General features: G+C 51.5%; 1 protein-coding gene across 2 annotated transcripts in view; it reads right to left on the bottom strand.

The window, feature by feature from the left end:
* Positions 1-24,130, bottom strand: part of HSPD1 (heat shock protein family D (Hsp60) member 1) — a 282,968-nt gene that overhangs the window by 168,464 nt on the left and 90,374 nt on the right. For both annotated transcript variants that reach the window (XM_075317799.1, XM_075317798.1), the window contains exon 4: positions 17,911-17,993. In XM_075317799.1, coding sequence (XP_075173914.1) covers positions 17,911-17,993 — 83 coding nt within the window. The remainder of the gene's footprint in view (positions 1-17,910; positions 17,994-24,130) is intronic.

The raw sequence follows: 24,130 nt of genomic DNA, 5'->3' as shown, positions 1-24,130 counted from the left end.
CCAGTTTTCTACGCCTGGGATGTGAACCGCGGATATGGTGGATGCTCTGTCCTCCACCCACATTAGAATGCGCCGGACTTCTTGGAAGGCTTGCCGACTGCGCGTCCCTCCTTGGTGGTTGATGTATGCCACCGCTGTGGAGTTGTCCGATTGGATTCGGATCTGCTTTCCTTCCAGCCACTGTTGGAAGGCCAGTAGAGCAAGATACACTGCTCTGATCTCCAGAACATTGATCTGAAGGGTGGACTCCTGCGGAGTCCACGTCCCCTGAGCCCTGTAGTGGAGAAATACTGCTCCCCACCCTGACAGACTCGCATCTGTCGTGACTACTGCCCAGGATGGGGGCAGGAAGGATCTTCCCTGAGACAATGAGGTGGGAAGGAGCCACCATTGTAGGGAGTCCTTGGCCGTCTGGGAAAGCGAGACTTTCCTGTCCAGGGACGTTGACTTCCCGTCCCATTGGCGGAGAATGTCCCATTGAAGTGGGCGCAGATGAAACTGCGCAAAGGGAACTGCTTCCATGGCTGCCACCATCTTCCCTAGGAAATGCATGAGGCGCCGCAAGGGATGCAACTGGCCCTGCAGAAGAGATTGCACCCCTGTCTGTAGTGACCGCTGCTTGTTCAGCGGAAGCTTCACTATCGCTGCTAGAGTATGAAACTCCATGCCAAGATACGTTAGTGATTGAGTCGGTGATAGGATCGACTTTGGAAAGTTGATGATCCATCCGAAAGACTGTAGGGTCTCCAGCGTAGCATTCAGGCTGCGCTGACATGCCTCTTGAGAGGGAGCTTTGACCAATAAATCGTCTAGGTAAGGGATCACCGAGTGTCCCTGAGAGTGCAAGACTGCTACCACCGCCGCCATGACCTTGGTGAAGACCCATGGGGCTGTCGCCAGACCAAATGGCAGAGCTACGAACTGAAAATGGTCGTCTCCTATCACAAAACGTAGAAAACGTTGATGTTCTGTAGCAATTGGCACGTGGAGATAAGCATCTTTGATGTCTATTGAGGCAAGGAAGTCTCCTCTGGACATTGAGGCAATGACAGAACGCAGGGTTTCCATCCGGAACTTCCTGGCGTGCACATGTTTGTTGAGCCGTTTTAGGTCCAGAACAGGACGGAACGAGCCGTCCTTTTTTGGAACCACAAAGAGATTGGAGTAAAACCCTTGCCCTTGTTCCTGAGGAGGGACTGGGATCACCACTCCTTCCGCTCTTAGGGAGTCCACCGCCTGCAGCAGAGCATCTGCTCGGTCTGGATGTGGGGAGGTTCTGAAGAACCGAGCTGGAGGACGAGAATTGAACTCGATTCTGTACCCGCGAGACAAAATGTCCGTCACCCACCGGTCATTGACCTGTGACATCCAACTGCCGGAAAAGCGGGAGAGCCTGCCCCCGACCGGCGATGCGGAGGGAGGGGGCTGGAAGTCATGAGGTAGCCGCTTTGGAAGTGGTACCTCTATTTGCTTTCTTGGGGCGCGTGTGAGCCCGCCACGAATCTGAGTTTCTTTGCGTCCTCTGAGTCCCTTTGGACGAGGTAAACGGTGTCTTGCCCGAACCTCGAAAGGACTGAAACCTCTGCTGCCACTTTTTCTGCTGAGGTTTGGTTGTTCTGGGTTGTGGTAAAGAGGAGTCTTTACCCTTGGACTGCTTAATGATATCAGCCAATGGCTCGCCAAACAGTCTATCTCTAGATAAAGGCAAACTGGTTAAACATTTTTTGGAACCAGCATCTGCTTTCCAGTCCTTTAACCACAAGGCTCTGCGCAAAACTACCGAATTGGCGGACGCCATTGAGGTGCGGCTGGTAGATTCTAGGACCGCATTGATAGCGTAAGACGCAAACGCCGACATCTGCGTGGTAAGGTGCGCCACTTGCGGCACTGCTGGATGTATGATAGCATCCACTTTTGCTAAGCCAGCTGAAATAGCCTGGAGTGCCCATACGGCTGCGAATGCCGGAGCAAACGACGCGCCGATAGCTTCATAGACAGATTTTAACCAAAGGTCCATCTGTCTGTCATTGGCATCTTTAAGTGAAGCGCCATCCTCCACTGCAACTATGGACCTAGCTGCGAGTTTGGAAATCGGGGGGTCTACCTCTGGACACTGTGTCCAGCGCTTGACCACCTCAGGGGGGAAAGGGAAACGCGTATCTTTAGATCGTTTAGAGAAACGCCTTTCTGGGTGAGCGTCGTGCTTCTGGATTGATTCTCTGAAGTCAGCGTGATCCAACAAAGCACTCAATTTACGCTTGGGATAAAGGAAACGAAACTTCTCCTGCTCCGCAGTCGCCTCTTCTGCTGAAGGGGCTGGGGGAGAAATATCCAACAGCCTATTGATGGCTGAGATAAGGTCGTTTACCATGGCATCCCCATCAGGGGTATCCAGGTTGAGAGGGGTTCCAGGAATGGATTCCTGATCACTCTCATCAGACACATCACAGGGAGACTGATTGCGCTGAGACCCTGAGCAGTGTGATGACGTCGAGGGTCTTTCCCAGCGAGCTCGCTTAGGGTGGCTGGGGCTATCATCTGAGTCATAATACTCAGCCTGTGAAGCCGGGGACCCCCCTGTGGGCTGGATTAATTCCAAGTGAGGGGGACCTGAGGACAGAGGCCTCGCCGTGCCCAAAGACTGAGCCCCATGCATAGATTGCAAGGTTTCAAGGATTTTTGCCATAGACACAGACATTATCAGCAAAAACTGCAAAGTCTGTCCCTGTCACCGGGGCAGAACTTACAAGCGACTCAGCCTGGGTCACTACCTCTCCTGACTCCGGCTGGCGAAGCAGCACCGGGTCGGAGCATTGCACACAATGGGGGTCATCGGAGCCTGCTGGTAGATTAGCCCCACATGCAGCACACGCAGTATACACAGCCCTAGCCTTGGCAGCCTTGCGTTTTGAGGATGGCATGTTGTTGCTTCCACAGAGGGATCTGGGAGATGCAGCCAGAAGCGACCTCACAGTGCAAGAAATACAATATCTCTATATCCTACACAGTACACCGATACACCGTGAGGCACTAGAGGGACCAGCACAGAAAAATCGCTTACCGCCCGCTTAAAAAGCGGGTGTGTGGTCGCCAGATAGCCCCTAGTCCAGGTCTCCCAGAGCCTTGCGTCCTTCCTCCAGCCAGACTGCATGTAATGGCTGCCGGCGTCCTGAGAGAGAAGGGGGGCGGGCCCTGGGCGTTCCTGGCTAAGAGCGGGAAGCCTGCTTCCCTCTGTGCCTAGTGTGAGGGCTGGAGCATGTAAATCAGGCTCCAGCCCTCGTCGCTGCTAGCGAACAGCGTCTCTCCCCTACCCTGATTGACAGGGTGGGGGCGGGAACGAATCGGAGCTGCCGGCGTCCTAGGCCCAAAAAGCCGGGGACTCAATTTATAACCGCCGCCGCCGTAAAAGCGCGGACGGCGGATCCCCGGCGCACCACAAGTCACAGCAGCGCCGCCCGGTCCAGAGGGGGTCGGCGCTGCGTTCCCATACACAAAAAATCCCCCAGTAATCTGTAGGGACACCAACTCCAACGTTGCGGTCCCCGGCGCACTACAACACCCAGCCAGCCCGGAGTGTGTCTGTGCCTGCCGGGGACACAGAGTACCTGTATGATGCAGGGCCTGTCCCTGATCGTACTCCTGCTCCGTCTCCATCAGGTTCTAATGGGTCTGTGGATGGAGCCCGGCGTCAGAGCTGAGAGGCCGGAAGGATCCCACTTCCACAGAGCCCTACAAGGGGATGTGGAAGGAAAACAGCATGTCAGGCTCCAGCCCTGTACCAGCAATAGGTACCTCAACCTTACAACACCATCCAGGGGTGAGAAGGGAGCATGCTGGGGACACTATATGTGTCCTCTTTTCTTCCATCCGAAATAGTCAGCAGCTACTGCTGACTAAAATCTGTGGAGCTATGCATGGAATGTCTGACCTCCTTCGCACACAAAGCTAAAACTGGAGAACCCGTGATACCACGGGGGGGGGTATAGCCAGAGGGGGAGGGGCCTTGCACTTTTAATGTAGTGCTTTGTGTGGCCTCCAGAGGGCAGTAGCTATACCCCAATCGTCGGGGTCTCCCAATAGAGCGCTGAAGAAATATCCTGATTAAGATGAAACGAGGATACGACCTTAGGGAGAAACTCCGGAATGGGGCGCAGCACTACCTTGTCCTGGTGGAACACCAGGAAGGGAGCCTTGGATGACAGAGCTGCCAGCTCAGACACTCGCCGAAGCGATGTGATCGCAACAAGAAACGCCACTTTCTGTGACAGGCGAGAAAAGGAAACGTCCTTTAGAGGCTCGAAGGGCGGCTTTTGCAGAGCAACTAATACTCTGTTCAGATCCCATGGATCTAACGGCCGCTTGTACGGGGGCACAATATGACAGACTCCCTGTAGGAACGTGCGCACCTTAGGAAGACGTGCTAAACGCTTCTGAAAAAACACAGATAGTGCCGAGACTTGCCCTTTAAGGGAACTGAGCGACAAGCCCTTTTCCAACCCCGATTGCAGGAAGGAAAGAAAGGTGGGCAATGCAAATGGCCAAGGGGATACTCTCTGTGCAGAGCACCAGGATAAGAAAATCTTCCACGTTCTGTGATAGATCTTAGCAGACGTTGACTTCCTAGCTTGTCTCATTGTGGCTACGACTCCTTGAGATAATCCTGCGGACGCTAGGATCCAGGACTCAATGGCCACACAGTCAGGTTCAGGGCCGCAGAATTCTGATGGAAAAACGGCCCTTGGGACAGTAAGTCTGGTCGGTCTGGCAGTGACCACGGTCGACCGACCGTGAGATGCCACAGATCCGGATACCACGATCTCCTCGGCCAGTCTGGGGCGACGAGTATGACGCGGCTGCAATCGGATCTGATCTTGCGTAACACTCTGGGCAAGAGTGCCAGAGGTGGGAAGACGTATGGGAGCCGGAACTGCGACCAATCTTGAACTAATGCGTCTGCCGCCAGAGCTCTTTGATCGCGCGACCTCGCCATGAATGCCGGGACCTTGTTGTTGTGCCGGGACGCCATTAGGTCGACGTCCGGCACTCCCCATCGGCGACAGATTTCCTGAAACACGTCCGGGTGAAGGGACCACTCCCCTGCGTCCATGCCCTGGCGACTGAGGAAGTCTGCTTCCCAATTTTCTACGCCTGGGATGTGAACCGCGGATATGGTGGATGCTGTGTCCTCCACCCACATTAGAATGCGCCGGACTTCTTGGAATGCTTGCCGACTGCGCGTCCCTCCTTGGTGGTTGATGTATGCCACCGCTGTGGAGTTGTCCGACTGGATTCGGATCTGCTTTCCTTCCAGCCACTGTTGGAAGGCCAGTAGGGCAAGATACACTGCCCTGATTTCCAGAACATTGATCTGAAGGGTGGACTCCTGCGGAGTCCACGTCCCCTGGGCCCTGTGGTGGAGAAACACCGCTCCCCACCCTGACAGACTCGCATCTGTCGTGACCACTGCCCAGGATGGGGGCAGGAAGGATCTTCCCTGAGACAATGAGGTGGGAAGGAGCCACCATTGTAGAGAGTCCTTGGCCGTCTGGGAAAGAGAGACTTTCCTGTCCAGGGACGTTGACTTCCCGTCCCATTGGCGGAGAATGTCCCATTGAAGTGGGCGCAGATGAAACTGCGCAAAGGGAACTGCTTCCATGGCTGCCACCATCTTCCCGAGGAAGTGCATGAGGCGCCGTAAGGGGTGCGACTGGCCTTGAAGGAGGGATTGCACCCCTGTCTGTAGGGACCGCTGCTTGTTCAGCGGAAGCTTCACTCTCGCTGCTCGAGTATGAAACTCCATGCCAAGATACGTTAGCGACTGTGACGGTGACAGATTCGACTTTGGAAAGTTGATGATCCATCCGAACGTCTGTAGAGTCTCCAGCGTAGCATGTAGACTGAGTTGGCATGCCTCTTGAGAGGGTGCCTTGACAAGTAGATCGTCTAGGTAAGGGATCACCGAGTGTCCCTGAGAGTGCAAGACTGCTACCACCGCCGCCATGACCTTGGTGAAGACCCGGGGGGCTGTCGCCAGACCGAATGGCAGAGCTACGAACTGAAGATGGTCGTTTCCTATCACAAAACGTAGAAAACGTTGATGTTCTGTAGCAATTGGCACGTGGAGATAAGCATCTTTGATGTCTATTGAGGCAAGGAAGTCTCCTTGAGACATTGAGGCAACGACAGAGCGGAGGGTTTCCATCCGGAACCGTCTGGCGTGCACATGTTTGTTGAGCAGCTTTAGATCCAGAACAGGACGTAACGAGCCGTCCTTTTTTGGAACCACAAAGAGATTGGAGTAAAACCCTCGCCCTTGTTCCTGAGGCGGTACAGGCACCACTACTCCTTCCGCTCTTAGGGAGTCCACCGCCTGCAGCAGGGCATCTGCTCGGTCTGGATGTGGGGAGGTTCTGAAGAACCGAGCTGGAGGACGAGAACTGAACTCGATTCTGTACCCGCGAGACAAAATGTTTGTCACCCACCGGTCTTTGACCTGTGACATCCAAATGTCGGAAAAGCGGGAGAGCCTGCCCCCGACCGGAGATGCGGAGGGGGGGGGGCTGGAAGTCATGAGGTAGCCGCTTTGGAAGCGGTTCCTCCATTTGCTTTCTTGGGGCGTGCGTGAGCCCGCCAGGAATCTGAGACTCTTTGCGTCCTCTGAGTCCCTTTGGACGAGGAGAATTGTGTCTTGCCCGAACCTCGAAAGGACTGAAACCTCTGCTGCCATTTTTTCTGCTGAGGTTTGCTTGATCTGGGCTGGGGTAAGGAAGAGTCTTTACCCTTGGACTGTTTAATGATGTCAGCCAATGGCTCGCCAAACAGTCTATCTCTAGATAAAGGCAAGCTGGTTAAACATTTTTTGGAACCAGCATCTGCTTTCCAGTCCTTTAACCACAAGGCTCTGCGCAGAACTACCGAATTGGCGGACGCCATTGAGGTGCGGCTGGTAGATTCTAGGACCGCATTGATAGCGTAAGACGCAAACGCAGACATCTGCGAGGTAAGGGACGCCACTTGCGGCACCGCTGGATGTATGATAGCATCCACTTTTGCTAAACCAGCTGAAATAGCTTGGAGTGCCCATACGGCTGCGAATGCTGGAGCAAACGACGCGCCGATAGCTTCATAGACAGATTTTAACCAAAGGTCCATCTGTCTGTCATTGGCATCCTTAAGTGAAGCGCCATCCTCCACTGCAACTATGGATCTAGCTGCAAGTTTGGAAATCGGGGGGTCTACTTTTGGACACTGGGTCCAGCGCTTGACCACATCAGGGGGGAAAGGAAAACGTGTATCCTTAGAACGTTTAGAGAAACGCCTTTCTGGATGAGCGTCGTGTTTCTGGATTGACTCTCTGAAGTCAGAGTGATCCAAGAAAGCACTCAATTTACGCTTGGGATAGAGGAAACGAAACTTCTCCTGCTCTGCAGCTGCCTCCTCTGCAGAAGGAGCTGGGGGAGAAATATCCAACAGTCTATTGATGGCTGAGATAAGCTCGTTTACCATGGCGTCCCCATCCGGGGTATCCAGATTGAGAGGGGTTCCAGGATAAGACTCCTGATCACTCTCTTCAGACGCATCACAGGGCGACTGATTGCGCTGAGACCCTGAGCAGTGTGATGACGTTGAGGGTCTTTCCCAGCGAGCTCGCTTAGGGTGGCTGGGGCTATCATCTGAGTCATAATACTCAGCCTGGGAAGCCGGGGACCCCCTTGCAGTCTGGATTAAATCCAACTGAGGGGGATTAGAGGACAGAGACCTCGCCGTGTCCATAGACTGAGCCCCAGTCATGGATTGCAAAGTTTCAAGGATTTTTGCCATAGTCACAGACATTCCATCAGCAAAAACTGCAAAGTCTGTCCCTGACACCGGGGCAGGACTTACAAGCGTCTCAGCCTGGGTCACTACCCCTCCGGACTCCGGCTGGCGAAGCAGCACCGGATCTGAGCATTGCACACAATGGGGGTCTTTGGAGCCTGCTGGTAGAGCAGCCCCACATGCAGCACACGCAGTGTACATAGCCCTAGCCTTGGCAGCCTTGCGTTTTGTGGATGACATGTTGCTGCCTCCTCAGAGCGATCTGGGGTATCCAGCCAGGAAGCGACCTCACAGTGCAAGAAATAAATAAATATATATATCTGGTGACACAGTACACCAATACACACTGAGGCACTAGAGGGGCCAGCTGAAATGCCGCTTACCGCCCGCTTAAGAGCGGGTGTGTGGTCTCCAAAAGCCCCCTAGTCCAGGTCTCCCAGAGCCTTGCGTCCTTCCTCCAGCCAGACTGCATGTAATGGCTGCCGGCGTCCTGGAAGAGGAGGGGGGGCGGGCCCTGGGCGTTCCTGGCTAAGAGCGGGAAGCCTGCTTCCCTCTGTGCCTAGTGAGAGGGCTGGAGCATGTAAATCAGGCTCCAGCCCTCGTCGCTGCTGCGAAACAGCGTCTCTCCCCTACCCTGATTGACAGGGTGGGGGCGGGAACGAAGCGGAGCTAGGCCGCAAAAGCCGGGGACTGGATTTATAAACGCCGCCGCCGTAAAAGCGCGGTCGGCGTGTCCCCGGCGCACTACAAGTCACAGCAGCGCCGCCCGGTCCAGTGGGGGTCGGCGCTGCGTTCCCACAACACAAAGTCCCCCAGTAAACTGTAGGAACACTAACTCCAACGTTACGGTCCCCGGCGCACTACAACACCCAGCCAGCCCGGAGTGTGTCTGTGCCTGCCGGGGACACAGAGTACCTGTATGATGCAGGGCCATGTCCCTGATTGTACTCCTGCTCCGTATCCATCAGGTGCTATGGGTCTGTGGATGGAGCCCGGCGTCAGAGCTTAGAGGCCGGCAGGATCCCACTTCCACAGAGCCCTACAAGGGGATGTGGAAGGAAAACAGCATGTGGGGCTCCAGCCCCTGTACCAGCAATAGGTACCTCAACCTTACAACACCATCCACGGGTGAGAAGGGAGCATGCTGGGGGCCCTATATGGGCCCTCTTTTCTTCCATCCGAAATAGTCAGCAGCTACTGCTGACTAAAATCTGTGGAGCTATGCGTGGATGTCTGACCTCCTTCGCACAAAGCTTGAAAACTGGAGAACCCGTGATACCACGGGGGGGTATAGCCAGAAGGGGAGGGGCCTTGCACTTTTTAGTGTAGTGCTTTGTGTGGCCTCCGGAGGGCAGTAGCTATACCCCAATCGTCTGGGTCTCCCAATAGAGCGCTGAAGAAAAACCTTTTTCCAATCCGGATTGCAGGAAGGAAAGAAACGTAGGCAATGCAAATGGCCAGGGAGAAGCTTCCTGAGCAGAGCACCAAGATAAGAATATCTTCCACGTCCTGTGGTAGATCTTGGCAGAGGATAGTTTCCTAGCCTGTCTCATGGTGGCAATGACCCCTTGAGATAATCCTGAAGACGCTAGGATCCAGGATTCAATGGCCACACAGTCAGGTTGAGGGCCGCAGAATTCTGATGGAAAAACGGCCCTTGAGACAACAAGTCTGGCCGGTCTGGTAGCGCCCACGGTTGTCCTACCGTGAGATGCCACAGATCCGGGTACCACGACCTCCTTGGCCAGTCTGGAGCGACGAGGATGGCGCGGTGGCAGTCGGACCTGATCTTGCGTAGCACTCTGGGCAACAGTGCCAGAGGTGGGAACACATAAGGGAGCTGAAACTGCGACCAATCCTGAACTAAGGCGTCCGCCGCCAGAGCTCTGAGATCGTGAGACCGTGCCATGAAGGCCGGAACCTTGTTGTTGTGCCGGGACGCCATTAGGTCGACGTCCGGCATCCCCCAGCGGCGACAAATTTCCTGAAACACGTCCGGGTGAAGAGACCATTCCCCTGCGTCCATACCCTGGCGACTGAGGAAGTCTGCTTCCCAGTTTTCTACGCCCGGGATGTGAACTGCGGATATGGTGGATGCCGTGCCTTCCACCCACGTCAGAATCCACCGGACTTCCTGGAAGGCTTGCCGACTGCGTGTCCCTCCTTGGTGGTAGATGTATGCCACCGCTGTGGAGTTGTCCGACTGAATTCGGATCTGCTTGCCTTCCAGCCACTGCCGGAAGGCTTGTAGGGCAAGATACCCTGCTCTGATTTCCAGAACATTGATCTGAAGGGTGGACTCTTGCGGAGTCCACGTACCTTGAGCCCTGTGGTGGAGAAACCCTGCTCCCCACCCTGATAGACTCGCGTCCGTTGTGACCACCGCCCAGGATGGGGGTAGGAAAGACTTTCCTATTGACAATGAGGTGGGAAGAAGCCACCACTGAAGAGAATCCTTGGCCACCTGAGAAAGGGAGACGTTCCTGTCTAGGGACGTCGACTTCCCGTCCCATTGGCGGAGAATGTCCCATTGTAGTGGACGCAGATGAAACTGCGCGAAAGGGACTGCCTCCATTGCTGCTACCATCTTCCCTAAGAAGTGCATGAGGCGTCTCAAGGGGTGCGACTGGCCCTGAAGGAGAGATTGCACCCCTGTCTGTAGTGAACGCTGTTTGTCCAGCGGAAGCATCACTTTCGCTGAGAGAGTATGAAACTCCATGCCAAGATATGTTATCGATTGGGTCGGGGTGAGATCTGACTTTGAAAAGTTGATGATCCACCCGAAACTCTGGAGAGTCTCCAGCGCAACATTCAGGCTGTGTTGGCATGCCTCTTGAGAGGGTGCCTTGACAAGTAGATCGTCCAAGTAAGGGATCACGGAGTGACCCTGAGAGTGCAGGACAGCTACTACTGCTGCCATGACCTTGGTGAAGGCTCTTGGGGCTGTCGCCAGACCGAAAGGCAGGGCTACGAACTGAAGGTGTTCGTCTCCTATAACGAAGCGTAGAAAACGCTGGTGCTCTGGAGCAATCGGCACGTGGAGACAAGCATCTTTGATGTCTATTGATGCTAGGAAATCTCCTTGAGACATTGAGGCGATGACGGAGCGGAGGGATTCCATCCGGAACCGCCTGGTTTTCACATGCTTGTTGAGCAGTTTTAGGTCCAGAACAGGACGGAAAGACCCGTCCTTTTTTGGCACCACAAACAAATTGGAGTAAAAACCGTGACCTTGCTCCTGAAGAGGAACAGGGATCACCACTCCTTCTGCCTTTAGAGAGCACACCGCCTGCAGAAGAGCATCGGCTCGGTCGGGAGGCGGAGACGTTCTGAAGAATAGAGTTGGAGTACGAGAGCTGAACTCTATCCTGTACCCGTGAGACAAAATGTCTCTCACCCAACGGTCTTTGACCTGTGGCAGCCAAATGTCGCAAAAGCGGGAGAGCCTGCCACCGACCGAGGATGCGGAGAGAGGAGGCCGAAAGCCATGAGGAAGCCGCCTTGGTAGCGGTTCCTCCGGCTGCTTTCTTTGGGCGTGACTGAGCCCGCCAAGAATCCGAACTCCTCTGATCCTTTTGAGTCCTTTTGGACGAGGAGAATTGGGACCTGCCCGAGCCTCGAAAGGACCGAAACCTCGACTGTCCCCTCCTCTGTTGGTGGTTTATTTGGTCTGGGCTGAGGTAAGGATGAATCCTTACCCTTGGATTGTTTAATGATTTCATCCAATCTCTCACCAAACAGTCTGTCACCAGCAAATGGCAAACTGGTTAAGCACTTTTTGGAAGCAGAATCTGCCTTCCATTCCCTTAACCACAATGCTCTGCGTAAAACCACGGAGTTGGCGGACGCCACTGCCGTACGGCTCGTAGAGTCCAGGACAGTATTGATAGCGTAAGACGCAAATGCAGTCATTTGAGAGGTTAAGGACGCTACTTGCGGAACCGATGTACGCGTGACAGTGTCAATTTGCGCAAGACCAGCTGAAATAGCTTGGAGTGCCCATACAGCTGCGAATGCAGGAGCATACGACGCGCCGATAGCTTCATAGATGGATTTCAGCCAGAGCTCCATCTGCCTATCAGTGGCATCTTTAAGTGAAGCCCCATCTTCCACTGCAACTAAAGATCTAGCCGCAAGCTTGGAGATTGGAGGATCCACCTTTGGACACAGGGTCCAGCTCTTGACCACGTCAGGGGGAAAGGGATAGCGTGTATCCTTAAGCCGTTTGGAGAAACTCTTATCTGGAGAAGCGTAGTGTTTCTGAACTGCTTCTCTGAAGTCAGAGTGGTCCAGAAAGGCACTTAATTTACGCTTGGTAAAGTAAACTCCAGCCCTCGGCGCTGACGTTCTGCACAGCGTCCCGCCCCCACTCTGACTGGCAGGCCTGGGGGCGGGAACGAAACGAACTAGGCCGCAAAAAGCCGGGGACTGTAGTAGTAAGCGCGGCCGTCAAATATGCACGGCGAGCGCGGAAGTCCCCGGCGAACCACAAGTCCCAGCCGCGCCGCAGTTAAAACTGACGACAGCGGCCGGCGCGACCGTTTCCAAACCATTAACTCCTTCAGCTAGCTGAAGATAGTGTGGCACACGCGCGCAGCGCTGTTGTCCCGGGCGCACTAACACACCCAGCAATGCTGGTGTGTGTGTGCGCGATTTGCACGGGGACACAGACTACCTTAATGTAGCAGGGCCCTGTCCCTGACGATACTCAGCTCCATGTCCAGCAGATCCCAGGGGCTGTGGATGGAGCTCGGCCTCAGTGCCTGGAGACCGGTAAGATCCCACTTCACCCAGAGCCCTGAGGGGGATGGGGAAGGAAAGCAGCATGTGGGCTCCAGCCTCCGTACCCGCAATGGGTACCTCAACCTTAACAAACACCGCCGACAAAGAGTGGGGTGAGAAGGGAGCATGCTGGGGGCCCTAGTATGGGCCCTCTTTTCTTCCATCCGACATAGTCAGCAGCTGCTGCTGACTAAACAGTGGAGCTATGCGTGGATGTCAGCCTCCTTCGCACAAAGCTTGAAAACTGAGGAACCCGTGATCCCACGGGGGGTGTATAGGCAGTAGGGGAGGGGCCTTACACTTTTAAGTGTAGTGCTTTGTGTGGCCTCCGGAGGCAGTAGCTATACACCCAATTGTCTGGGTCTCCCAATAGAGCGACAAAGAAAAGTTTGTAAGTTTTATTCACAAGAACAGACTCCAATTGTAAAGTCGCAGTTCTGAAGTTCATGATCTGTGTATGAAAAGCAAACCGACTGGCCTGTGGTCTCCAGACCAAAACTCAGCCTCACAGGCATATACAGTGCGTGCGGAAAGTATTCAGACCTCTTTAAATTTTTCGCTCTGTTTCATTGCAACCATTTAGTAAATTCAAAAAAGTTCATTTTTTTCTCATTAATGCATTTATGCATCCCATCTTGTCAGAAAAAAAATAGAAATGTAGAATTTTTTGCAAATTTATTAAAGAAAATCTGAAATATCACATGGTCATAAGTATTCAGACCCTTTGCTCAGACACTCATATTTAAGTCACATACTGTCCATTTCCTTGTGATCCTCCTTGAGATGGTTCTACTCCTTCATTGGAGTCCAGTTGTGTTTAATTAAACTGATAGGACTTTATTTGGAAAGGCACACGTCTGTATAAGACCTCACAGCTCACAGTGCATGTCAGACCAAATGAGAATCATGAGGTCAAATGAACTGCGGAGGAGCTCAGAGACAGAATTGTGGCAAGGCACAGATCTGGCCAAGGTTACAAAAGAATTGCTGCAGCACTCAAGGTTCCTAAGAGCACAATGGACTCCATAATCCTTAAAGGGAACCTGTCACCAGAAATTTAGCTATAAACTTAAAAGTTTCCCCTTCTGCAGCTCCTGGGCTGCATTCTAGCAAGGTTCCTCTATTTTTTTCTGGCCCCTTTTATACCAAAATAAACATTTTATAAAGTTGTACCTTTTCGTATGTAAATTTCGTAAATTATCCATGCCTGGTGTCCGTTACTGTCCTCCTGCCGATTTACGCCGCCCCCCGAATGCTGAATTTCAAACCTCAGGACGCCGCCCCTGGGCGCCCGAGGTCCCGCGCATGCGCGGTGCGACTGTAGCGGGACTGTGCACTGCGTGCACATGTGACCGCTGGTGACGTTTTGCGCAGGCACGAGGTTATGGGCGGTGCTGTGTCATCAGCAAGTGCCGCCCATAACCTCGTGACCGCACTTTCCCCTCTGCCTCCACCGTTCTGCGCCGGCCAAATGACCAGACGTCACCTCCTTCCCATCGTACCCTGCAGCAGGAAATAGATGGGAGCGGAGCAGCACAGCACAGAGGAAGCGGAGAGGATCTGAACAACGTACAGAGGGGAGAGCGAGGCCACGAGAGTATGGGCGGGCACTTGCGATGCAATCACAGCGCCGCCCATACTCTCGTGCCTGCGACCACGTCACCAGGTGTCCTGGCGTGCACGGGACCTCGGGCGCAGTGGGCGGCGTCCTGAGGGATGATTTTGAGCGTGGAGGGACGGCGTAAGGGACAGCAACGGACACCAGAGAGTCCGCCCCCATGGAGAATTTACAAGATTTTCATACCAAAAAGGTATAACTTTTTAAAGTATTTGTTTTGGTTTAAAAAGGGGCACAGAAAGTATAGAAACCTTACTAGAATGCAGCACAGGAGCTGCAGAGGGGGAAACATTTAGGTTGAAAGCCAAATTTCTGATGACAGGTACCCTTTAAATGGAAGACGTTTGGGACCACCAGAACTCTTCCTAGACCTGGCTGTCCAGCCAAACTGAGCAATTGTGGGAGAAGCGCCTTGGTAACAGAGGTAATCAAGAACCCCAAGATCACTGTGGCTGGGCTCCAGAGATGCAGTAGGGAGATGGGAGAAAGTTCCACAAAGTGAACTATAACTGCAGCCCTCCACCAGTCAGGCCTTTATGGCAGAGAGGCCCAACAGAAGCCTCTCCTCAGTGCAAGACATATGAAAGCCCGCATAGAGTTTGCAAAAAAAAAAAAAACCCCAAAACATATGAAGGACTCCAAGACTATGAGAAATGAGATTCTCTGGTCTGATGAGATGAAGATAGAACTTTTTGGTGATAATGCCAAGCGGTATGTGTGGATAAAACCAGGCACTGCTCATCACCTGCCCAATACAATCCCAACAGTGAAACCTGGTGGTGGCAGCATCATGATATGGGGTGTTATTCAGCTGTAGGGACAGGATGACCGGTTGCAATGAATGAAAGATACTGCTGTCCAAGTACAGAGATATCCTGGAAGAAAACCTGTTACAAAGTGCTTTTGACCTCAGACTTGGCCGAAGATTCACCTTTCAACAAGACAATGACCTTAAGCACACAGCTTAAATAACAAAGGAGTGGTTTCAGAACAACTCTGGCCATTTTTGACTGGCCCAGCCAGAGCCCTGACCTAAACCCAATTGAGCATCTCTGGAGAGACCTGAAAAATGTCTGTTCACCAACCAACCTGACGGAACTGGAGAGGATCTGCAAGGAAGTATGGCAGAGGATCCCCAAATCCAGGTGCGAAAAACTTGTTGTTTCCTTATTCTCAAGAAGACTCAAGGCTGTACTATCTCAAAAGGGTGCTTCAACTCAATACTGAGCAAAGGGTCTGAATACTTATGACCATCTGATATTTCAGTTTTTCTTGTTTAATAAATTTGCTAAAATTTCTACATTTGTTCTTTACCCCCTCTCTATCAAGATGGGGTGCAGAGTGTACTTAATGAGAGAGAGAGAAAAAAAAAAAAAAAAAAGTTTTTTGAATTTACCAAATGGCTGCAATGAAACAAATTGAAAAATTTAAAACGGGTCTGAATACTTTGTTACCCACTGTACAAGTGAACCTCAATAAATTAGAATATCAAAAAGTTAGTTTCAGTAATTCAAAACAAAAAGGGCAAAGCATATATTATATAGAATCATTACAGAGTGATCTATTCCAAGTGTTTGTTTATGATAATCATCAACATTATGGCTAAGGGCGCGCTCACACATCCAGCTTTTCGCCGGTTTGACGGATACGGTGCACGCCAGTACAGTGTATACAGTACAGTGGCAGTGCAACAAGTGCCAGTCACATGCTGTCATGTGACCGGAGCATGTGACCCGGAAGTTGCAGCGCTGCCACTGTACTGTATCATACTGTACAGGCGTGCGCCGCATCCATCAAACCGGCGAAAAGCCGGATGTGCGAGCGCCCCCTTATAGCCAATGAAAACCCAAAACTCATCTCAGAAAATTAGAAAACTTACCACAAAAACACCTGCAAAGGCTTCCAAAGCATTTAAAATTGTCCCTTAGTCTGGTTCAGTAGGCTAAACAATCATGGGGAAGACTGCTGACTTGACAGATGTCCAAAAGGCAGTCAGTGACACACTCCACAAGGAGGGTAAGGGTATTGGAGGGTATTGATAAAGAAGCTGGCTGTTCACAGAGTGCTGTATCAAAGCATGGAAGGTTGAGTGGGAGGGCAAAGTGTGGTAGAAAAAGGTGCACAAGCAACTGGGATAACCGCAGCCTTGAAAGGATGGTTAAGAAAAGGCCATTCAAAAATTTGGGGGAAGATTCACAAGGAGTGGACTGCTGCTGGAGTCAGTGCTTGAAGAGCCACCACACACAGACGTATGCAGGACATGGGCTACAACTGTTGCATTCCTTGTGTCAAGCAAGTCATGACCAATAGAAAATGCCCGGCGCTACCCGGACCAAGGCAAAGGGGACGCGGTGCATTAAGAGGGTGGAGTCCACGAGGGGAGCTCCACCGACCGTGCTTCTGGATTCGAAGCTCCGCCGTTCCACTGAAAACCGCACTGATGCTTGCTGGTCCCAGGTAGCTGTAGGTTCCGATCCATTCAGGACCGGGAACCAACTGATGAGGGAGGACCGCCCCTTTTTATCTGTAGGTTTCCTGTCCTGAAGGGGGCGGATCCCCCTCTCGTGGGTGCGGTCGAGGCGAATGGAAAATATCATTTTCCAGGAGGACTTGGCACTGCCAAAAACCTGGTTTAATAACCACAGTATGACTGTGCTTGATTGGCCAGCAAATTTGCCTCAAAATTCAGGGGTAAAATGTGACTTCAGCAAAAAGATTTTCCAATTACTGAGAGAGATGACGTTTGGTGATGACCTTGTAGAAGAATGAAGTATCTGCCTCTAGTTCCTCCCTCCTCCCATAGAGTTATATATGCACCTGCAAGATCTCCATACTATGAAACTATGTGGTGATGGTTCCCCTACTAGTGAGGGTCAGGTTTAATTAGGGCTAGCCATCGTTGAGTGGGGATATCCAAAAAATTAGGGCTACCCTCCGTTGTCAGGAAGGGCGAGGTTGGGTGTTTTTAGTTAGGCATTATACCTCCCCCCTCCGACAAATTAGAACCAATTAATCTATATTTCCTGGACTCCCTAACTAGGCTATATGTTCACTTGTACTAAGCACTTTCTGTATATGTCGGATATATAATATAATTTTAGTTGGTCTATAAATGGTATTGGAACACTCAGGAGAAATTGTGCAACAAATTGTGAAAATGCAAAATTTGGGGCTAAAGTAATTTTGTGGGAATAAGTTCAATTTTTTCCTTTCACATTTAGTTTAGTGAGAAGCACCTGAAGTTAAATGATCTTCTTGAATGTGGTTTTGAGAACTTTGAGGGGTGCAGTATTTACAATGGTGTCACTTTTGGATATTTTCTGTCATATAGGCCTTTTAAACTCACTTCAAATGTGATGTGGGCCCTAATAAGATGGTTTTGTAAATTGTTGGAGAAATTAAAAATTGCTGATAAACTAACCCATCCAACTTCCTAACAAATATATTTAAAAATTGGTGATTATGTAAAGTAGATATGTGGTAAACGTTATCACTGAACACAAAATTCACCCTATATTGGGAGTCAAAGATCAGCTCCTGGTGGGGGAAGAAGCAGATTTCTTGGATATATTATGTTTCTTTTTTCCATATGTACTATTGATTTAAATTTTATTTCATATAACAGTAGTTACTCTGTAAATAAATTTTGAGTTCTTGTATGGATTTTACTGCCAACATTGCAAACTACTTACTTGTGCAATCTCCTCAGGGGTGGTGACTGGTTTTGATTGTTTCTTCAGCTCTTCAATGACTGTATCAACTGCCATCATCACACCTGCCGAAAGCAATTAACAAATCATTTATTTAGCTAGGGAACGAAGGCTGGCCACATACATAAGATAGCAGTTGGATGAATAATGCTTCGGCACACCCATACACGAGTTCTCGGACAAGTGTTCAAGACAAAGCTGTTACCTAACATTTTGCCTGGTAGCTTATCTGAAGAAGAACAATGCGATTGTAAATCCAAAATCAGACGTGTAATTGACAGTTCATCACGGTCCTTACGCACAATACAGTGGGCCAAATCAGTCAATAGTGGCAAGTTCAGCTGACAGTCTAACATGTGTGCAAGCCTCAAAGTGGTTACCACTACACACACAACCCCATCTCACTATGTGTTCACTCCGTCCGGTGAGCACGGCGTGCATGCATAATATATCTATATACACATACACAACTCTAAAATTGCAAATCTGTGTAAGATTATGAAAGAGCAGACAGTCATAACATGTCTCACACTGGTAATGCCCAGTTACTTTAAACCTATCCAGACATGGCCAATTTTCGCTTTTTCCTACCACTTCTTCATAAAGCCATAAACTTTTATTTTTCTGTCAACACAGAAACAGACTTATAACTGGGGTGTTTGGGGTTTTTTGCGGGACTAGTTTTACGTTTAGATTTCACCCTTATTACTTGAACAAATAAAGGGTGAAATGCTGGAACAAATTGAAAAGGCAGCTAATAATAATAATAATCATCGAGTTCTTATTATGGGGGATGTCAACTATCCAGACATACAGTGGGACATAGAAGCTTCTGGTTGTGCTAAAAGCTGTAAATTCTTATCTACCATTTAAGACCATTTCCTCCCTCAGATGGTAGATGAACCGACGAGGGGAGATAATTTGCTAGATCTGGTCCTGTCAAATAGACCGGAGACAATTTCAGATCTACAAGTTCGGGAGCACTTAGGCACCAGCGGTCATAATACGGTAAGCTTCAACGTAATATTCAATAGAACATTTCAAAGGGGAAATGCTAAAACCTGGAATTTTAGGAAAGCTGATTTCAACAAATTAAGGGAAGAGCTTAAATGTGTAGATTGGGACAAAGTCATGGTAACTGGGGATACTGAACATAAATGGGGAAAGTTTAAGGATATACTGCTAGAGTCCTGTAAAAAACGTATACCCTCTGGTAATAAAATGTCCCGGAATAAAAAGAAAACCACTATGGATAAATAAGACTGTACAAAGTATAATGAAACAAAAACAAAAGGGCGTTTAAAATCTTGAAGGCTGAGAATACAGCAATAGCATTTCAGGAGTATAAAGATATCAATAGGCAATGCAAAAAAGAAATCAAACAAGCAAAACTAGCTACTGAAACAAAAATCACCAATGACATTAAAATAAATCCCAAAATCTTTTATAAATACATTAATGCCAAAAGGAAAACAAAGGATAGTATTGGCCCCTTTAAATATAATAACAAGTTAGTTATAGAGGACAAACAATGAAGGGAATTTTGTTTACTTACCGTAAATTCCTTTTCTTCTAGCTCCAATTGGGAGACCCAGACAATTGGGGTGTATAGCTACTGCCTCCGGAGGCCACACAAAGTATTACACTTAAAAGTGTAAACCCCTCCCCTCTGCTATACACCCTCCCGTGCATCACGGGCTCCTCAGTTTTGGTGCAAAAGCAGGAAGGAGGAAACTTATAAATTGGTCTAAGGTAAATTCAATCCGAAGGATGTTGGGAGAACTGAAACCATGACCAAGAACAATTCAATCTGAACAACATGTGTACACAAAGAAATAACAGCCCGAAGGGAACAGGGGCGGGTGCTGGGTCTCCCAATTGGAGCTCGAAGAAAAGGAATTTACGGTAAGTAAACAAAATTCCCTTCTTCTTTGTCGCTCCATTGGGAGACCCAGACAATTGGGACGTCCAAAAGCAGTCCCTGGGTGGGTAAAAGAATACCTCGGTAAAAGAGCCGTAAAACTGCTCCTTCCTACAGGTGGGCAACCGCCGCCTGAAGGGCTCGCCTACCTAAGCTGGCATCTGCCGAGCGTAGGTATGCACTAGATAGTGCTCCTTGAAAGCGTGCAGACTCAACCAGGTAGTCGCCTGACACACCTGCTGAGCCGTAGCCTGGTGCAGCAACGCCCAGGACGCACCCACGGCTCTGGGAGAATGGGCCTTCAGCCTTGAAGGAACCGGAAGCCCAGCAGAACGGTAGGCTTCAAGAATTGGTTCCTTGATCCACCGAGCCAAGTTGACTTGGGAGCTTGCGACCCTTTACGCTGGTCAGCGACAAGGACAAAGAGCGCATCCGAGCGGCGCAGGGGCGCCGTACGAGAAATGTAGAGTCTGAGTGCTCTCACCAGACCTAACAAGTGCAAATCCTTTTCACGTTGGTGAACCGGATGAGACAAAAAGAAGGTAAGAAGATATCCTGATTGAGATGAACAGAGGATACCACCTTCGGGAGAAATTCCAGAACCGAACGCAGAACCAGCTTGTCCTGGTGAAACACCAGGAAGGGGGACTTTACATGACAGCGCTATGTCAGACACTCTGCGGAGTGACGTGACTGCCCCTAGGAAGACCAGCCTCTGCGAAAGGCGTGAAAGAGAATATCCCTCATTGGCTCGAAGGGTGGTTTCTGAAGAGCCGGTATCACCCTGTTCCGATCCCAGGGTTCTAGCCGACGCTTGTAAGGAGGGACTACCTCTTGAGATAACCCTGAAGACGCTAGGATCCAGGACTCAATGGCTACGCAGTCAGGTTGAGGGCCGCAGAATTCAGATGGAAAAAACGGCCCTTGAGACAGCAAGTCTGGCCGGTCTGGTAGTGTCCACGGTTGGCCTACCGTGAGATGCCACAGATCCGGGTACCACGACCTCCTCGGCCAGTCTGGAGCGACGAGGATGGCGCGGTGGCAGTCGGATCTGATCCTGCGTAACACTCTGGGCAGCAGTGCCAGAGGAGGAATACGTGAGGCAGTGGAAACTGCGACCAATCCTGAACTAATGCGTCTGCCGCCAGAGCTCTGTGATCTTGAGAACGTGCCATGAATGCCGGGACCTTGTTGTTGTGCCGGGACGCCAATAGGTCGACGTCCGGCTTCCCCCAGCGGCAACAAATCTCTTGAAACACGTCCGGTCGAAGAGACCATTCCCCTGCGTCCATGCCCTGGCGACTGAGAAAGTCTGCTTCCCAGTTTTCTACGCCCGGGATGTGAACTGCGGAGATGGTGGAGGCTGTGGCTTCCACCCACAGCAGAATCCGCCGGACTTGCTGGAAGGCTTGCCGACTGCTTGTGCCGCCTTGGTGGTTGATGTATGCCACCGCCGTGGCGTTGTCCGACTGAATTCGGATCTGCCTGCCTTCCAGCCATGGCTGGAACGCTTTTAGGGCTAGAACACTGCCTTTATCTCCAGAACATTGATCTGGAGGGAGGACTCTGCTGAGTCCATGTACCCTGAGCCCTGTGGCGGAGGAAGACTCCCTGACAGACTCGCGTCCGCCGTGACCACAGCCCAGGATGTGGGCAGGAAGGATTTTTCCTTCGACAAGAGTGGGAAGAAGCCACCACTGAAGGGAGGCCATGGCTGCCCGAGAAGGCGCAACGTTCTTGTCGAGGGACGTCGATTTGCTGTCCCATTGGCGGAGAAAGTCCCATTAAAGTGGGCGCAGATGAATCTGCGCAAACGAAGCTGCCTCTATTGCTGCCACCAACTTCTCTAGGAAGTGCATGAGGCGCCTCAAAGGGTGTGACTGGGCTCGAAGGAACGATTGCACCCCTGTCTGTAGTGAACGCTGTTTGTCCAGCGGAAGCTTCACTATCGCTGAGAGAGTATGAAACTCCATGCCGAGATATGTCAGTAATTGGGCCGGTGTCAATTTTGACTTTAGGAAAAATTGATGAACCACCCGAATCTCTGGAGTCTCTAGAGCAATGTTCAGGCTGTGTTGGCATGCCACCCGAGAGGGGGCCTTGACCAGCAGATTGCCTGAGAGAGTAGGACCGCTACCACAGTTGTCATGACCTTGGTGAAGGCCCGTAGGGCTGTCACCAGGCCGAAAGGTAGTGCCACGAACTAAAGGTGTTCGTTCCCTATGGCGAAGCGCAGGAAGCGCTGATATTCTGGTACAATCGGCACGTGGAGATAAGCATCCCTGATGTCGATTGATGCTAGGAAGCCTCCTTGGGCCATCAAAGGCGATGGCAAGCGGAGAGATTCCATCCGGAACCGTCAGGTTCTCTGTCCGTTGAGCCGTTTGAAGTCCAGAACGGGGCGGAGTGATCCGTCCTATCTGGTACCACGAACAAGCTGGAGTAAAAAGCCGCGACTACGTTCTTGAAGGGGAACGAGGATCGCAACTCCTCCTGCCTTCGGAGTGTTCACCGACTGGAAACGTGCATCGGCTCGCTCGGGGGACGGAGATGCTGTGAAGCAACGAGTCGGAGGACGAGAACTGAGCTCTATCCTGTGACCGTAAGACAGAATGTCTCCTACATCGGTCTTGGACATGTGGGGACCACTCCCCTGACCTGGACCGCCATGCAGAAAAGGTTCTCTGTGCACGGCGGAGGATGAAAATACCACCGCCTGAGACGTCAAAGACGCTAATTGCGGAGCACAGGATGACCGCATTGATCTGAGACAGAGCAGCTGAGATAGCCTGGAGTGCCCACCCCTGCAAAGGCTGGGGCAACGGACGCGCCTATGGCTTCATAGATGGATCCCATTAGGAGTTCTATCTGTCTGTCCGTGGCATTCTTGAGCGTGGACCCGCCAGCCACTGCTACTACTGATCTAGCCGCCAGTCCGAGACTGGAGGGCACCTTATGACACTGAGCCGAAACCTTAACAACGTCAGAGGGGAAGGGACAACGTGTGTTATAAGGCGTCCAGTAAAACGCTTGTCCGGGAAGGTGTGCTTCTGGACAGAATCTGTGAAGCCTTGAGAGCCACGTCCGGACAGAGTCCTGGGTTGCGACCTCCGCCCCATCCTCTAGAGGGTCCTCAAGCTGAGACCCTTGAAGAAGTCGGGGAAGATTCCAAGCAAGGCTGCTTAGCCGGACTGGGACTGCGGTTCGTGCTGGAGTTTACCACGTAATAACTAGAGGCCACCCCAGGAACACGCTTCGTCGCAGACCGATAGAGGCCTGGTGCGATCCCGCAGTGCCCGGGGCCTGTGTAAGGGGCCGGTCTGGACTGCAAACTCCTAGTCTCTTAGCCGACCATTTGTCCATAGCCTGAGACATGGATAGTGAAAATGACCCAGAGAGTTTCTCAGCAAAGCTGTAACTCTGTCCCTGCCGCCTGGACAGGGAACGCCGGCGAAGCTCAACCAGTGCCCCAGTCACCGGCTGAGCGAGTATGTTCACAGTGATCACTGAGGATACACATGTACAGCCCAACTGTGAAACTGCATACAAACATTATATAGCCATATATACAGTGTATCACATATACAGTTCCTCACTCTAGGGGGCCCAGCATCGAGAAGAAGCCCCCTGGTGTACCGACCCTGAAGCAGTATGTGCTGCTGAAAACATGGCTGTCGGCGTGTACAGTGGAGGGGGGAGCCGTGGGCGTAACCCCAAAAGTGCGGGAATCTGGTGCCCTGAGTGAAACGTGAGGGAGGCGGAGGACAGCCAAGTGTGCTCCAGCCGTCAATGCTAGTCTCCGACTAACCGTCCCGCCCTTCCCCCTGACTGGCAGGGCCAGGGGCGGGAGTTTAAGGCGCTAGGCCGCAAAAGCCGGGAGCTAAAGTTACAGACCGCGGCCGGCAAGCAGGCGCGGTCGGCGCGGTAGTCGCCAAGTCTGAGGCGAAGCTGCTCTCTGCACCGTCCCCAAGGGGACACTGAGTACCTTGAGGGGATCAGTTCCGTAGCGTGATTAGTGAGGGGGGCGGAGGACAGCGAAGTGTGCTCCGGCCCTCACTGTCGGCGTCAGCCCGACTGTCCCGCCCTTCCCCCTGACTAGCAGGTCCGGGGGTGGTATAATGATTGAACAGTGCCCGGGGCTGGACTGTAAGGCTTCTCCAGGAGTAGCCAAAAATCAACAGTGCGACCATACAAACAAATATATATATATATTTCATATATATATATACACACTTCGGCACTCAGTGGGGCCAGCACCTCAGGTGCTGCTTACCGACCGCT

The sequence above is a fragment of the Anomaloglossus baeobatrachus genome, chromosome 7, assembly GCF_048569485.1.
Source record: "Anomaloglossus baeobatrachus isolate aAnoBae1 chromosome 7, aAnoBae1.hap1, whole genome shotgun sequence".
NCBI classification, from domain to species: Eukaryota; Metazoa; Chordata; class Amphibia; order Anura; family Aromobatidae; genus Anomaloglossus; species Anomaloglossus baeobatrachus.
The sequence above is the reverse complement of the archived record's forward strand: the minus strand, read 5'-3'. Positions and strand labels throughout refer to the sequence as shown.